The 17,237-nt window shown below is 40.0% G+C and overlaps 1 protein-coding gene across 4 annotated transcripts; it reads left to right on the top strand.

Annotated features, from left to right (window-relative positions):
- The first annotated feature begins 1,544 nt into the window (after nt 1-1,544).
- LOC117267302 (uncharacterized) lies at nt 1,545-17,172 on the top strand. Of its 4 annotated transcripts, none has more exons than XM_078175292.1 (14): nt 1,545-1,659; nt 2,133-2,234; nt 3,003-3,116; nt 3,302-3,355; nt 3,710-3,820; nt 4,013-4,084; nt 4,439-4,516; nt 6,303-6,392; nt 6,760-6,849; nt 12,902-12,964; nt 13,314-13,376; nt 13,855-13,932; nt 14,287-14,388; nt 14,626-17,172. In XM_078175292.1, exons 2-14 carry the CDS (start codon nt 2,209-2,211, stop codon nt 14,708-14,710), a joined length of 1,026 nt encoding a protein of 341 aa, XP_078031418.1. In that variant the 5' UTR covers nt 1,545-1,659; nt 2,133-2,208; the 3' UTR covers nt 14,711-17,172. The 4 variants fall into 4 exon arrangements, with proteins under 4 accessions (XP_078031418.1, XP_078031415.1, XP_078031416.1 ...); XM_078175289.1 differs by having other exon boundaries at nt 4,010-4,084; XM_078175290.1 differs by having other exon boundaries at nt 1,563-1,659; nt 2,172-2,234; nt 4,010-4,084.
- Nucleotides 17,173-17,237: the final 65 nt, after the last annotated feature.

Below are 17,237 nucleotides of genomic sequence, written 5' to 3'. Positions count from 1 at the left end.
TCAAATGACTCAGGGTGCCCAAACCCTTTGCATGGTGCTTGTGGTGACTAGCCTGTACTTTAGCTGCTACTGGTTTCTAATTGGCTGGACGTGTTCTTAGAGAATTACTCCTAAACTTTCCCAGTGCTGTATATCATCATTTGTTTATTTTCTCACCATTGTCCATACTGTTCATATAACTTTCAACACAAACTTACAATGAATAACAGCCATGTACATTTTAAGCGGGATTTATACTTGTGCGGTGGTGTGTCTGTGTCACTCTGCAGTTACACCTCCAAAACACTAGTTAGTGTCAGGATTTCTGTGAAGTGCTGTAAAGTTTAATTGATTCAAAACACACATTAAACACACATTAAACATGGCTTAATAGAGACAACTTCAAACACAAGTACACAAATCAGCTTCACTGTAACTCGCAGCATCCACAGACAAACACTTGTCTTTATCTGGACACATTTTCCTCACAAATACAACATGCTAATGTTTTTAGCACAAGCCTATGGCATTTTACATTGTATGAATTAGCTGAGCAGCTAGCGGACTTTTCCTCTACTCATATGAAGCCAGGGACAACAGCAACACTCAACAAAGGTAATGTTACATAATTCAGCTACATTACAACTCACAAGGTTCACTGACAAAACAACTGTCTGATACTAAACATGTTTTCCAAACAAATACAACATGTCAACGTTATTAGCACAAGCCTATGGCATTTTACATTGTTTAAATTAGCTGGGTGACTAGTGGAGAGTTCCTCTGCTCATATGAAGCCAGGATAAATCTTAAAAGACTTGAGACTTAAAATGCTATTTTTGTGGAGGCTTTATTGTCTTCACAATTTATTGTTTCTTATCTGTGAAACTAAAGTAAAAGAAAGTTTTGTTTCCACTGAGGGAAATGGTTTCAGCTTACAGAAATACACAGGAGGTCTGTGTTGCTGTGACGTGTAGTTACATTTCTGGGGAGGTGTACATCAGGCTACAGCGTAGGTATGGTATCAATGCACAGTGAAAACCGCTTGCCTCCTAACATACATTTCACAAAAATCAAACACATGGTTCCAACAGTGCTCCTTTCATTTTGTTGACTGCAAAATTATACAAAATAAAAGTAATACAGTTATTTTGTTTGTTTAATCTTTAACTTAATGCCTTTTGAGATCAGCTCATCTTCTATTTACTCAACTATTCACAGTAAAAGAATCCAGGGGGCCAAACTTTTGCAGCCACTGTAGGTTGTAGCGCTCTTCTTCATCACACACAGCTGTTGTCCTACCAGGCTGAACATGCAACCTGCCAAATATAATATAACCCCTCCATAATGCACTGTCTCTGCACTGACACCAAGGGTTTTACCTTGTGTGTATCATGTCTAATAATCTTGGTGAATATAGAGAAGTTTATTATTTCACAGCAAATGTTGCAGGGGGATACAAATGTGTTCTGACTGCATTATCTGTGTGTGTGTGTGTGTGTGTGTGTGTGTGTGTGTGTGTGTGTGAGAGAGAGAGAGAGAGAGAGAGAGAGTGTGTGTGTGTGCGCGCGCTCCAGTGGTGAGCAGAGGGGGGGTGAGTTTCCGGAGCTGCACAGTTTCACTTTGACTCTTACAGCAGTGTCGAAGTCTTGTTTACCAACAGAGAGAGACTCCCAAAAGGTATTGTAAATACTCTATTACTTTATTACTCTTATCACCAGGGTTCTTGTGTCATCCGTTTATTCAGTTATTTCATTCTGTCCGAACAACAACAAAACTTAACGAGAAAAACAAGTCCGAATTGTGTTTTTTATTTTCTAGGCGTCTTTATCGAGGCGTCTGAAATGGCGTACCGTGCAGAACGTTATTGTTTTCTTCGTGTCACTTCCTCCACAGATATCTCCTCAACTCCAGTAAACAACTGTAGAATTCATATCTAACTACCAAAATCTTTTCACATGGAGGTCCCTGAAGTGAAATGTTATTAACCCTGACATGTGAGGGGGCTGCTCGACACTAAAAGGAGAACTACTGGTGTAATAAACAAGGAAACCAAGTTTTCCTTCCCCTTTGTTGTGTGAGACTATTTAGTTTCTCTTCAACACCAGGCTCTGCTTCAAGTGACTTAAATTATTTTGTGTTTGACTGAACAGGAAAAGTGGACAAAAGTGCAGGTGTGTGTTGTGTTACAGCTCAGAGCAGCAGCAGAGACCACACTCTGCAGGGACCATGGAAAGTGACCAGATGGAGTCAAGGTAAGACATTATTATATTACTTTATAACTTTAGTATCTGTGTTAACTAAAGTACTTTATTACTGTGTGACCTTTTATTTGTATCCACACTGACACTCAAGTCAGTAAAATCAACTTCCTTTCCTGGAAGATGGAAATGACTGAAAATATTAGGACCTCTGCACCCTTATAATAATCTAATAATTAATGTTAAAGTGAGAATTAGGAGGAACATCTTTAAAAAGAGGAGAGGAATCATTCAGTGGGAACAGAATCAACTTTTACTGAACTTCTCTGATGTCTACTCAGTAGTTTCTGTGTATCCATCAGTTGATGTGTCTGGATGTCTGATCATCTCATTTCCCACCCTGGTGTTTTTGTCTCTTGTCTACCAGAGAGGACACAAGACCAGCAGTTATGAAAGTTAAAATCAGCTCATCCTTTGTTGCCTTTGTATGTTATGAGAGCTGTCATTCCAGGAGTAAACATCTGGCTTTATAAATGATACCACATACATCCAGAGTGTCTGATGAGTCCTGATCTTGACACTGTAGCACTACTGACATTTCAGGGTTTATTTTATCATGTATCATTATATATGTGTTTGAACTGATCAGATACTTGAGTTGAGGACACACCTGTCCACATACAGGTACAATAAATAAAGTACAGACTACATGAAAACAATGACATGATTATTGGGCTGAGGGATTCTGTGTGTGTGTGTGTGTGTGTGTGTGTGTGTGTGTGTGTGTGTGTGTGTAAATGTGTGTGATTATCTTTCTTTCAGAGTCCGTCTGAAAAAGTTCCTGTTCTCTTGCATCAGCTATGTGTCTGTCAGGAGGAAAGATTCACAAGGCTGCACTGCAGATGTTAAAGACACACCCCCCTCTCCTAAAGAGATGTAAGTGTTTACTAACAATAAAATGTTGCCTCATTATGAACATTTGGTAAAGTCACATGTTACATGTGTAACCTCTTTAACATTACTCCACACACTGTTATCATGTTTGAAATCCTGTTGCTTTTAATGTTTATTTCCATCCTCATTAAGTAGCATCATTACTCTGATTATCTCACTTGCTGCAGGCCGGACGATCTTATTGGTCCAGACATTGACCCTGTGAGAGATCATGACGACCTGTGAGTCTAATCTGTTAACCTCATTTACATTGTTTCACACACAGTCTCAAATATTTAGATGAATCTGTGGACATGACTAAAACTTTTTCGGCACAGTCACATTCATCTTTTCTGTCACTTGTATCTGGACTGACAGACACTAAAGTCAGTTCAGTCAGGAGAGACTCCATTTAAGAGAGAAATACATTTATTGACATGGTGCACAATAAAGTTTAGAAATGTGAACAGTTAAACAACTTTTACTGAACTTCTCTGATGTCTACTCAGTAGTTTCTGTGTATCCATCAGTTGATGTGTCTGGATGTCTGATCATCTCATTTCCCACCCTGGTGCTCTTTGTGTCTTGTTTACTAGGATGGCTGAAAGAAACAGACTGTCCATAGAGTCCTTTGACTCTGGTGTGTCCTTCAAGAGTGATTGGTCAAAAGATGTACTGATTGATTTCAAAGAAGGAGTCTCTCTCAGGTAAGCTTTTATCATCATTAAAATGTAACTCATTCACTGATATTTTGCACACACACAAGTCTGATGATGTCAGTCATTATTATGTTACTTTATAATTTTAGCATCTGTTAGCTAATGTGCTGCTGTTGCTACGTGACCTGTGAAGACAAACTGATGAAGTAGCATCATGACTCTGATTATCATTTGCAGCAGGTTAGACCTGTCTTCCTTTGAGAAGAAGCACGATGTGTCAGATGATGGTTTCTCTGAGTCTCCAGACGTCCTGTGAGTCTAATCTGTTAACCTCATTTACATTGTTTCACGCACAGTCTCAAATATTTAGATGAATCTGTGGACATGACTAAAACTTTTTCAGCACAGTCACATTCATGTTTTCTGTCACTTGTATCTGGACTGACAGACACTAAAGTCAGTTCAGTCAGGAGAGACTCCATTTAAGAGAGAAATACATTTATTGACATGGTGCACAATAAAATTTAGAAATGTGAACCATTAAACAACTTTTACTGAACTTCTCTGATGTCTACTCAGTAGTTTCTGTGTATCCATCAGTTGATGTGTCTGGATGTCTGATCATCTCATTTCCCACCCTGGTGCTCTTTGTGTCTTGTTTACTAGGAGGGCTGCCAGAAGAACACTGTCTGAACCTGCCAAGAGTGGTTTCCACATTCCTTTAAGACAACAATCCCATCTCATGTAAGCTTTTATCATCATTAAAATGTAACTGCATTCACTGATATTTTACACACACACAAGTCTTATTTGGAGATTACTACTTTCTGATCCGTTTCTCATGACCAACAGACCAAACTGAGAGAAAGGAGAACGGTTTAAAGTTTGACAGCAACAATCTGATTGGCTCACTGAGATCTTGGCAACATCTAGTTGGTTTAACTCAAAGAGTGAACGCCCACGGGGCGTTGGTGGGTTAGTGGCAGAGCAGGTGCCCCATGTACAAGGCTGTTGCCGCAGCGGCCGGGTTCGAGTCCAGCCTGTGGCCCTTTGCTGCATGTCATTCCCCCTCTCTCTCTCTCCCCCTCACACTTATCTGTCCTGTCTATTAAAGGCAAAATACCCTAAAAAAATCTTTAAAAAAAAAAACAGAGTGAACGCCCACAGTCAGCTGATCAAGTTGGAAGAGACAGGAGGAGAATTTGAGGGAGTATTCCTGAAATAATTTCTGCTAAGCTTCGGTAAAATCAACTTCCTTTTGTTACAGATGAAATGACAGTAAATGTTTGGGCCTCTGCACCCTCATAATGATCCCATACGATGGATCAGGATTATTGTTTAAGTGATAAGTGATTACTCTAAAAGTCTGTGTTGATAAAAGAGAGGAATCATTCAGTGGGAACAGAATCAACTTTTACTGAACTTCTCTGATGTCTACTCAGTAGTTTCTGTGTATCCATCAGTTGATGTGTCTGGATTAGGGATACACCGAAATGAAAATTTGTGGCCAAAGCCGAAGCCAAATAATATTAAACGCTTGGCCGAATACCGAATATCGTTGTTTAGTTTTTCATTAGTTTTTGCAGATGAACCCCCTCCAGATTAGTGTTGTGACGGTACCAAAATTGGGACCCACAGTACGATACTAGTGAAAATATCACGGTTCTGAGTAGTATCATGATACCACAGCGAAAATGAGACAGATGTGCCTTTTGTCATTTATAAAAAGATAAATCACTTTTCTATAATACATCACTGATATTTCAATGGAATAAATTATTTATTGACTTATTCATACTTCAAAAACAGCATCAATCAGTGATTAACATAGGGGGGATCAAAATAAAATAAATAAATAAAATAAAAATCAACCAGCCACCCTCCTCCCCTGACAAGTAAAGAACAGTCCCTAAAGTGCGCTGAGGTTTGTGGACTGTTACCTGACACAAAGAGAGAAATGTGAACGGCGTGTTTCTCCTCTGACACGTCACATACCTGTATTCGGCTGGCTCAGCTGTTCAGGTACTTCTGGGCAGTCATGACACCAAGAAGAGGATATTATTGGAGCCGACTTCTCCGTCGCCGGTAAGCCTATGGCCGCCATATTTGACAGGAATACATTACTGTCTGTGTCTTCGACCTCCGTTCAACCCACAACCGGTGGGATTTGCCTTTCGTTTCTGCTGGTGGTTGAAATCTGTAGGCTGCTCGCACAGCGCGCTGAATGATTTAAGCCTATTTTGCTCGCTCAAAACTATTTTTAGTCGCAAATGCGAATGCGGTGACGGACGGATCGCCACACTGCCAACATTTTACTCCGCCCGTCACGGCACGCTGTTTGATTGCATTATCAAAACACGTCGCTATTATTCGGCCTTGCTTTTAACTTATTCCACCGAATACCGAATGTGTGTTTTTTTTGCAATATTCGGCTGAATATATTCAGTTACCGAATATTTGGTGCATCCCTAGTCTGGATGTCTGATCATCTCATTTCCCACTCTGGTGCTCTTTGTGTCTTGTTTACTAGGATGGCTCATAGAAGCGTGGAGGCTTTTGGGTCCGGTTTGACCTTGATGAATGATTCCTTCATTCGTCCTCGACAGCGCTGCCTTCCCAGGTAGGTTTTTATCATCATTAAAATGTAACTGCATTCACTGATATTTTACACACACACAAGTCTGATGATGTCAGTCATTATTATGTTCCTTTAGAAGAAGGAGCAAAGGAATAAATGACCAGGAGTTGTTTTGCTGTGCTTGTAGGCTTCTCAGAGGTTTCTTCCTTACAAGTGTACAGAGCAAGGGTGATAAGTGATTACTCTAAAAGTCTGTGTTGATAAAAGAGAGGAATCATTCAGTGGGAACAGAATCAACTTTTACTGAACTTCTCTGATGTCTACTCAGTAGTTTCTGTGTATCCATCAGTTGATGTGTCTGGATGTCTGATCATCTCATTTCCCACCCTGGTGCTCTTTGTGTCTTTAGAATGGTTCTGAGAAGCGTGGAGGCTTTTGGCTCCGGTTTGTCCTTGATGAATGATTCCTTCATTCGCACTGGACAACACTCCCCTCCCAGGTAAGCTTTTATCATCATTAAAATGTAACTCATTCACTGATATTTTGCACACACACAAGTCTGATGATGACAGTCATTATTGTGTTACTTTATAATTGTAGCATGTGTTAGCTAACGTGCTGCTGTTGCTACGTGACCTGTGAAGACAAGTTTACTGTTCCTCAGTGCAGTTCAGGTTTAAAGATGTTGTTTTCTTAGCTAAGCATATTATTAATGTATACCCAGAGGAAATAATTGGCTGCTGACCACAGTGTTTACTTTGTCTCATCAGACATAAATCATCTTCTTATTTGGACATTACTACTTTCTGATCTCTTTGTCACATCACTCATGTTCACCCATCAGCCAAAACATTAAAACCAGTGGTGGGTGAAGTGGGTAACATTGATCATTTTGTTCCAATGCAATGTTCTGCTGGGAGACCATTGGTCATGGCATTCATGTGAATGCCGCTTGACGCCCTCCACCCATCCAAACACCACTGTGGGCTAAGTAACCCCCCCACATGGCAACGGTACTCCCTGATGGCAGTGGTCCCTCAGCAGGAAAATGCACCAAGCTACACTGACTCCAAATTCCCCAGATCCAAATCTGATGGAGCATCCATGGGATGTGCTGGCACCCCAGAGGTACCCCCAATCCATGGTGGGGCCTCCCTGGATCAGACTTGTCTCTGACCTGTCAAGGAATGGACACATGACCTCTGGAAGGCGTCCTGTGGTGTCTAGAACCGGGGTGCTGGCTTTGGATCATTTGAGACCTGTCAGTTGTGAGGAGGGGTACCAGCACTTTCCAAGATGCTCAGTCAGATTGGTGTGTGGGAGATTTTGAGGCCAGGTCGACACCTTGAGCTTTTTGTCACGTTCCTCAGGCCATTCCTGAGTAGTTTTTGTGGTGTGGCATGGAGCATTTTCCTGCTGGGGGGCCACTGCCATCAGGGAGTACGTTGCTGTGAGGTTGGGTTACTTAGCCCACAGTGGTGTTTGGGTGGGTGGAGGGCGTCACATGGTGTCCACATGAATGCCAGGACCAAAGGTTTCCCAGCAGAACCACGTGTGTGTGTGTGTGTGTGTGTGTGTGTATATATATATATATATATATATATATATATATATATATATGTATATATATATACATAAATGTATAGTTATTAATTGTTATATATCATTTTTTTATCAGTTTCCATTACACTGATATATTCCCAACACACACAGACATATTATTACATTTTATCCACCTGCAGCTTAAAACTTCGTACATACTGTTTACATTTTAAGTAATATCCTGTGTTTCTATCAAAAAGGGAGGAGATGAACCAGGAGCTGTCGTCTGAAGTGGGATGGAAACATGGTTGAGGCACCTGTCAGCACCTGCACCTGATGGTCTCTTCATCACCATCAACATCATGCTTGCTGATGCTTCCTGCATCACTGTGTATTCAGAAATTTAAACACAGTTTAAACACAAATATGTTTTTTATCATTATGCTGAGTTTGTTGTTACCTGCAGTGGTCGAATTGAGGGGGGGTGCCATCCCCTTTGTTAGAAAATTGACCAAAAAGCATCCCCCTTGTTAATCTAGAATCTGTGTGTGCAGGCACGGACGTAATTTTAGGCGGGACACAGGAGACATGTCCCCCGCCTCCTGTATCTGTGCCCTCTGTCCCCCGCACTTTTTACAGCCGTTACAACCGTTCAATTTGTTTAACATGTGGTAACGTGTTTTTCCGAGCCATCTTCCTCTATTTTATGTTTTTATTTTACCTTTATTTAACCAGGTGAGTCAGTTGAGAACAGTTTCTCATTTACAATGATGACCTGGGCAAGAGGCAGCACAGAGAGTCAGACACATTCAATCACAGTGAAACAATCAATCGGACACAGTATATAAAATACACAACACATAACAAAAGTACGCACCATGAGTAGACAGCGCCAGGCGCATACACATGCTGTCGTGTTGTGATCTGAATCAATCGCACAGACCAGACGTGTGTTACTGGGCAGTGCAGCTGTGTCAACTACGTTCAGCAAACCAGCCAGCAATAAGCAAAAAACCTTGCACAGTTTCTTCCAGACAATGCTGTTGCATGTAGATAATGTTAGCTAAATGATGACTAATTAATAGATGCCAATATATCAAGTTAACGAGAACACTAATGTTATTGTTACCTATGTGAAATCGCTTGCTAGCTAGTTTCATGCTAGGAAAAAACCCACTCCTCCTTAATAAGAACTTGTGCTCACTATTGCTTTGCACATATTTGTATAATCTCTATTGCCACAATAGAAAGAGCAGGGTCAGGGAGGAGACAGTGGACCAGAGGCCAGCAATGGTGATCATGCAGGGTCTTCACAGGTGAGGAAAGATTATAACTGGCTGAGAGAAAATATCCAGAGCACAAAAGTGACTTGAGGTTAATTTCCACAGCTATGTCACCACTACTATTCCTAATTCTATTTCTAAATTTTGCTTTGCACATTTATTATCTATATTATTGCAATAGATAGAAGAGGGACAGGGAGAAAGGTTCACAGGTAAGGAGAAATTATAACTGGCTAAGGACATGTCTATAGGATAAGAGTAACTCTGAGGTTAACTTTCACAGCTATTTCAGAACTACTCTTATTTATACTCTAAAATGTTTTTGTCTGTATTGCAATAGCAATACTACTGCATTATTTGTGTCTTTTAAAGGCAGCAGGTAAAGGTCATGCCATTTTTCTTTATCTTGATTAATTTTGCACATCTGTGCTGTCATGTTTGATTATGTGTGCACGCAAAAAAATCAAAGCTACATTGCATCTCCCTTGTTAAAAATTAACAATTCAACCACTGTTGCTATGCTTCAAGTTTTGTAATCTCTATCATTTCTGAGCCACATCAGTATTATGTACAGGTCAAGATAATTAATGTGAGGGAAGGGTTTTTATTTTTCTAAGTGCATTTTCCACTTTTATACCACGTCTTTTGTAACTGGGCTGCGGATGTTTTTTCCCTTTTCTAATAAATAATTGTGGTACACTTAACTGACATGAATTTTTATTTGCTATATGTGTAACTTTGGTGCAGCTGTGCTGGGATCTTGGGCTCAGGAATAAAGGTAGGCAAGTCACTGTTGCTGTCAGGTGTTTGACCCAGAAGGACTATTTTTAAACTTTATTTAGAGGAATATCGAATGTTGCATTCTTTCAAACAAATATAACGTATAACAATATAAACAGATTCAAAACTAATTCAGAACTAATCTGAAATGTCAAGGCTGCATTTACAATAAATAAAAAAGAGACATATAATTAAAAGTTTGCTATAACTACAGACAACATAATAATACATGTACGTGGTAAAACTGGTATTTAAGACGATATATATTTCACAGCAAATAATGCAGGGGGATACAAATGTGTTCTGATTGCATTATCTGTGTGTGTGTGTGTGTGTGTGTGTGTGTGTGTGTGTGCGCGTGCGCCAGTGGTGAGCAGAAGGGGAGGTTGAGTTTCCGGAGCGGCATACTGTAGTTTCACTTTAATTCATACAGCAGTGTCGCAGTCTTGTTTACCAGCCGAGAGACTCCCAAAAGGTACTGTAAATACTCTATTACTTTATTACTCTTATCACCAGGGTTCTTGTGTCATCTGTTTATTCAGTCATTTCATTCTGTCCGAACAACAACAAAAGTTAACGAGAAAAACAAATCCGAATTGTGTTTTTTGTTTTCTAGGTGTCTTTAGAAAATGGCGAGCCATGTGCTTTAGGCACAACGTTAATGTTTTCTTCGTCGTATCGAAATAGATACTGTCAGTCTAATAAAGTGGTTCTCAACCAGGTGTCCGAGGACCCTCAGGGGTCTTTGCTGGACTTACAGGGGTCCCTAGAAAATGGGGAATGGTGAAGTGAGCCTGGTGTTAGATCAGATAAGATAAGATAAGATAAGATAAGCCTTTATTGTCTGTCACAAGTAACAGAAATTTGTCTTTGGCAAGCTCCGAAAATAAAATAGACAAGGACACACAAAACACAATAGACATTATACAAGATATACAACAAAGCAGTGTATCTGGGTGGGACTTCAATGTTATTTTAAACTGTTCAGGGTGGTGATGGCCGTGGGAGCAAAAGTTTTTTTGTATGTGTTCTTCCGGGAAAGTGGGACTTTGTTACGGAGACCTGATGGTAGTAGTTGGAAAGATGGGTGCAGGGGGTGGGTGGGGTCCTGTGTGATGGCAGTGGCTTTCCTGGTAACTGCCTAGTAATCATCAGATCAGAGGTGTCACTTCCTCCACATATATCTCCTCAACTCCAGTAACCAACTGTAGAATTCACATCTAACTACCAAAATCTTTTCACATGGAGGTCCCTGAAGTGAAATGTAATTAAACCTGAACATGTGAGGGGGCTGCTCGACACTAAAAGGAGAACTACTGGTGTTTGTTTTTTTGTTTGTACTGTTTATTCCGAATATGCAAATAGTACAAGACTTCCCGATTGCTACTAAGCAAATTCTTTGCACAACATAATATAGAAATGAAAACTGAGGAAGCAAAATAATAATAAAACAGAGAAAAACAGAAAGTAAATGACATATTCGAAAAGGAGTGAGAAGTATAGCTTATTAGCTCTCACCCCTTTGTCTAAATAAAAAAAATAATATATATATATATATATATATATATATATATATATATATATATATATACATGCATACATACAGATATACACTTACATATACATATACACACATATATACACATACACATATATATACACATATATATACATACATACATACATATACACATAGGCTTCTGTGCCTCTCATCACCATGCCATATCAATTAATGAATGATAATCACCAATAATCATTCATGATCATTATCCCTTGTACCCGCTAAACAACATATTTTTGTACATTTTCATGAACTGGTTGATATTTGGACTTTGCTTGAGTTCCTCACTTAGATTGTTCCATAGCTTGACACCGGTAATAGATATACAGAAACTTTTCAAGGTTGTTCATATGTTTAAGATTTTGAAGTTATGTTCCCCTCTTAACTGATAACCTCCCTCCCTGTAATAAACAAGGAAACCAAGTTTTCCTTCCCCTTTGTTGTGTGAGACTATTTAGTTTTTCTTCAACACCAGGCTCTGCTTCAAGTGACTTAAATTATTTTGTGTTTGACTGAACAGGAAAAGTGGACAAAAGCTCCAAACTAACACCTAACATACAGCGGCAGTAATGTGGAACAGACAACATGTCACTACGTTAATCTTCCAAGTAAATCAGGCTGTAAATATTTTATATAGTGATGACAAATATGCATATTCTCATACAGCTACTTATTAAACTTGCAGCATAAAGAAGGCAGTCATAGAGCTCATAACTTCTGCACACTGTGTCACAAGGTGTAAAGAAAGCTGCAGGAGAACATTCTGCTTGTGCACTTGTAAAGTCTTTAACATTTGACTGTGACCGTCTTTTCACTTTCACCTTTCATCTAAAGTGCATTTATTGTGAGAGCAGGATGTGTTTTCAACTTTTCATTATTCAAAGTCAAAAGAACAGACCTCTGTGGATCATTCGGCTCCTGATAAAAGCCTCCTGAACATATGAAAGAAAAAAGGTGACACCACACGAGCATGTGTTGGACTAGTCGCCTGCAGCGTCATGCCAGACTGCATCAGAAATACATGGATTTGTAACATGAAGCTGTATTATTTGGTGTTTTACCAGTTTAAATCACCTGGTCTGGTTGTTTTGGAGAGGAACAAACCTCTGTGGATCATTCGACTCCTGATGAAAACCTCCTGAACAATGAACACTGAGGGAATTCTCCTTGGGGGAAGTTTTAGGTGGTTGCAATCTGCAGTTCACCAGTAGAGGCCACCAAATCCCTGTAAATCTTGCACTCTTCTCCTTAAATAGTATTTGTGTTGTCTTTTTCTCAGCAGATGTTTTGAGCTGTAGTTGCAGGAAAAGCACAGGTGATACAAATGTGTCCTGTTTACTCCAGAGTCAGAGGTCAGCACTCAGCAGGTGTGTGTTGTGTTACAGCTCAGAGCAGCAGCAGAGACCACACTCTACATGGACCATGAGAGGCAACAAGAGAAAGCCAAGGTAAGTCATTATTATATTACTTTATAACTTTAGTATCTGTGTTAACTAAAGTGATTTATTACTATGTGACCTGTGTCATTTCATTTTATTTGTATCCACACTGACACTAGAGTCAGTAAAATCAACTTCCTTTGGGAGGAAAATACTTTATAATGAGGAGATTAATCGTTCTGTAGGAACAATATCTACTTTGACTGCACTCAGGGTGTTTTCACACTTGGTCCTTTACAGCCCTCTAAACAGACTCAGAGCTGTGACTCAGTAGTTTCTGTGTATCCATCAGTTGATGTGTCTGGATGTCTGATCATTTCATTTCCCACCCTGGTGCTCTTTGTGTCTTGTTTACTAGGATGACTGTGAGAAGTCTCTTTGATATGCTCCTCCAGAGTTACACATACTACTCCAGTCCCAGGTAAGCTTTTATCATCATTAAAATGTAACTGCATTCACTGATATTTTGCACACACACAAGTTTGATGATGTCAGTTATTATTATGTTACTTTATAATTGTAGCATGTGTTAGCTAACGTGCTGCTGTTGCTACGTGACCTGTGAAGACAAGTTTACTGTTCCTCAGTGCAGTTCAGGTTTAAAGATGTTGTTTTCTTAGCTAAGCATATTATTAATGTTTCATGTGTATCCACACTCCAGACGTTAAAGACAGTAAAATCAACTTCTTGTTCTGGAAGATCAAACTGACAGCAAATATTTGGGCCTTTGCACCTTCATAATAATCTTTGTGTCTGGTAATGATCTAATAATAATGAAGTCATGTATAACACCTTTTGCATCATTCCACACACTGTTATCATGTTTGAATTATGTTGCTTTTAATGTTTATTTTCATCCTCATAAAGTAGCATCATAACTCTGATTATCACACTTGCAGATGGGTGGACTTTTCTTCCTCAGAGAAGAAGCACGTTGTGGCAGATGATGAAGGTTTGGTCGAGTCTTCAGACGACCTGTGAGTCTAATCTGTTAACCTCATTTACATTGTTTCACACACAGTCTCAAATATTCAGATGAATCTGTGGACATGACTAAAACTTTTTCAGCACAGTCACATTCATGTTTTCTGTCACTTGTATCTGGACTGACAGACACTAAAGTCAGTTCAGTCAGGAGAGACTCCATTTAAGAGAGAAATACATTTATTGACATGGTGCACAATAAAGTTTAGAAATGTGAACCATTAAACAACTTTTACTGAACTTCTCTGATGTCTACTCAGTAGTTTCTGTGTATCCATCAGTTGATGTGTCTGGATGTCTGATCATCTCATTTCCCACCCTGGTGCTCTTTGTGTCTTGTTTACTAGGAGGGCTAAGAGACACATGAAATCCAGTGACTCTGGTGTGTCCTTGAAGAGTGATTGTTCAAAATCTGAACTGATTGATTTCAAAGACAGAGTCTTTCTCAGGTAAGTTTTTATTATCATCAAAGTGTAACTGCATGCAGTGATATTTTACACACACAAGTCTGATTATTATGATTATTTTACAACCATTGTGTCAGAGAATTAGCTCATATAATGAAGTCATGCATAACACCTTTTGCATCATTCCACACACTGTTATCATGTTTGAATTCTGTTGCTTTTAATGTTTATTTCCATCCTCATAAAGTAGCACCATAACTCTGATTATCACACTTACAGTGGGCTGGAATTTTCATCTTCAGAGAAGAAGCACGTTGTGGCAGATGATGGTTTCTTCTTTTGTATCTGGACTGATGGAACATAAAGTCAGTAAAATCAACTTCTGTTCCTTAAAGATCAAAATGACTGCAAATATTGGAGCCTTTACACCTTCTAAACACTCACTGTGTGTGAGAATGATCCGTTTGATGGAGCAGGGTTAAAGGGAAATTTCGGTTTATTTCAACCTGTCTCCTACCGTCCTAAATTTGTTTCAAGTGACTAGTGACATAAAAATAATAGTTAGCATGTTAGCCGTTAGCCTAGATACAGCTGGGGCGCATAGTAGCGTCAGACCTGTTAAAACGTAAGTGAACGGGCAACCTTCAAGTGCAAAGTTAGTCCACTAAACAAGCTTGTTTTCCACAAAGACCGCCTCATATCGTTAGGATAAATGTCAGAGAACATATAGAAAACCACATGTAAACGTGTTGTCTTACCTTACCGGTGTGCTGCCATGTTTGTTTACCATTTAGCTCTGCTTTCCAAAGCGTGGCCAAAATCTCGCAAGAACAAGCAGCAACAGCTGGAAGGCAGAACCGGACAGTAGCCTGAAAAGTTCATTCATTTATTTTATGAAAGATTTATAGAATAATGGCTGACTTTTTGCCAGACTTCAACTTTGTGGAGGAGGAATTTGATTTTGCAGAGTTTGATGGCTGCCCTTATTTATTTGAGCCAGAATACACTGACGAAGAGCTTCGTGAAATTGAAGAACAGAGGAGGAGAGAGAGAGAGAGAGGCTCAACAGGTAGAGGACGAGAGCGGAGGAATGGCTGCTGCAAGGCTGCGTAGCTCTGGAGATTGGTGGTGTACCTGTGAATGCTGTGCCCCAGTGCCCACAGAAGAGGAATGCCTCTGTTGCAAGGAATGGGACCGGTTGCAGCCTTATTTTCAAGGTCTGGATGTGACCGAGGACGAGACACCTCCACCTGGAGTAGTATCCAGCTGGGCTTTATCTAGAGCTGGCGAGATATATTTCGGCCACGCTTTGTACCTGCACTTTGAAGCCCACCCTGATCACAGCCATTTTATACTTTTTTATTATACTGAAAACACTTCTCCTGTAGAGAATAAAATCAAGTGTTTATACATGTGTGGTGTTGACTGTTTCATTTGGAAAGCTGATGTCTCCATTTAGAGTTACAGACAGAATGAAGGGAACACTGGTATAAAAATCTTGAATTCAGGTGCTGCTGCTTCCTGAGAAACTTGTATAATTAAAGTATTAAAAACCAAAGCAGATTAAAGCTCACAATCACATCAGGAGTATTTCATTAATCGACTAATCTTTAAATCTGCTGATATCAACAGTTGGGTAGTTTATTGTATAACAAGGTCTAATAAATAAACTCTATGTGTTTTGTTTGCAGTGATCTGACCTGTCTGATTGCTTTCACCTGTGTGTCGTTATCTCCCCTGTCAGAGTGTATATAAGTCTGAGTCTTCCCTTTGTTCTCTGCTCCATCGTCTTGTCCTGCATGTGAGCTTTCCAGTGTTCTTCCCAGTGTGTCCTCCTCATGAGACTGACCTGTTGGTATTTAGACCAGTGAGTTTATGCCTGTTGATTTGGATACCTCTGCCTGTGCTGACTGCCCTTTGTGTACCGACCCTGACTGGATTAAAACACCCTGAACTTTGGATTTCCTCTCAGTCTGCATGTGTGAGTCCACCATTGTGTCTGATAGAGACCCTGTAAAGGTTGTGTGGGGGGGTATTGAATGGATATATGGAGAGGTGCATTGTGACTTTGGGGAGGGAACATTGAACTGGGACTTGGCTGCCAATTATGCGGGGATGGGTGTGTTTTCCCTTCTTGTGCTTCCATTCACAGGTGAACTGATTCTGGTAATCAAGGCTCTCCTGTGGAGAGGCCGAGGTGATAAAAAGGGGAAGCAGAAGCTGCGCGGAGGTTGAACGCACGGCTGTGAGACGAATGCGCTGGAGTGAACGGACACGGAGACATCTGCTCGCCTTCCCTGACGCAGAGAGAGAACCCCCCCCGCCTGGCCACCTCACCTGTTTGAGAACATTTTTTTTTTCGCCTCTACCCTGATAATTTTGATTGACATTTTTATCTCTTGGCCACTGACTGTCTTTTTTCAACTATTTGTTATTTGGGAACTAGGTAATTGGATGTGGGGAGGGGGTTAAAGGGGTCTGGAGTCACAATAGATGTTTTCTTAAGACCCGCTCTATTATGTGTTGCCTGCATGTGTGTATTGGATTTTTCCTTTAGTTTGTGTTGGTTGATGCATTTATTTTGCTGTGACCCTTATTGCTTTTATGGATTGCTTTGCTGTAGTGCAGTGATATACCCAGGTCTCATTAATTGTCTATTTTAAGTGGCCAAATTATTTAACTGAAGTCCCCCTCCTCTCCTCGCTTATTCACCAATATTACTGGCTGAAAATCTAAAGTCCCAGACTACTTCACTCTAGTGAGCCGCAAGATTTGATTGTATCAGTTATTATTGTTTCCTGTAATAAAGTGTAACTTTTTACCTGCCTCCGTGGTCTATTGGGGATTGAAAAGAACCTACTTATTGTGACACATGCATACATACATTCTTA

Source organism: Epinephelus lanceolatus, chromosome 15 (genome assembly GCF_041903045.1).
Source record: "Epinephelus lanceolatus isolate andai-2023 chromosome 15, ASM4190304v1, whole genome shotgun sequence".
Classification (NCBI taxonomy): domain Eukaryota; kingdom Metazoa; phylum Chordata; class Actinopteri; order Perciformes; family Serranidae; genus Epinephelus; species Epinephelus lanceolatus.
Note: the sequence above shows the minus strand (reverse complement) of the source record. Positions and strands in the feature narration are given on the sequence as shown.

Coding starts and splice junctions, on each gene's coding strand:
- LOC117267302 (XM_078175289.1), top strand. CDS start 2,209: ATGGAAAGTGACCAGATGGAGTCAAG. Junction 3,117..3,301: donor CCCCCCTCTCCTAAAGAGAT/GTAAGTGTTTAC, acceptor CACTTGCTGCAG/GCCGGACGATCTTATTGGTC. Junction 3,821..4,009: donor AAAGAAGGAGTCTCTCTCAG/GTAAGCTTTTAT, acceptor TATCATTTGCAG/CAGGTTAGACCTGTCTTCCT.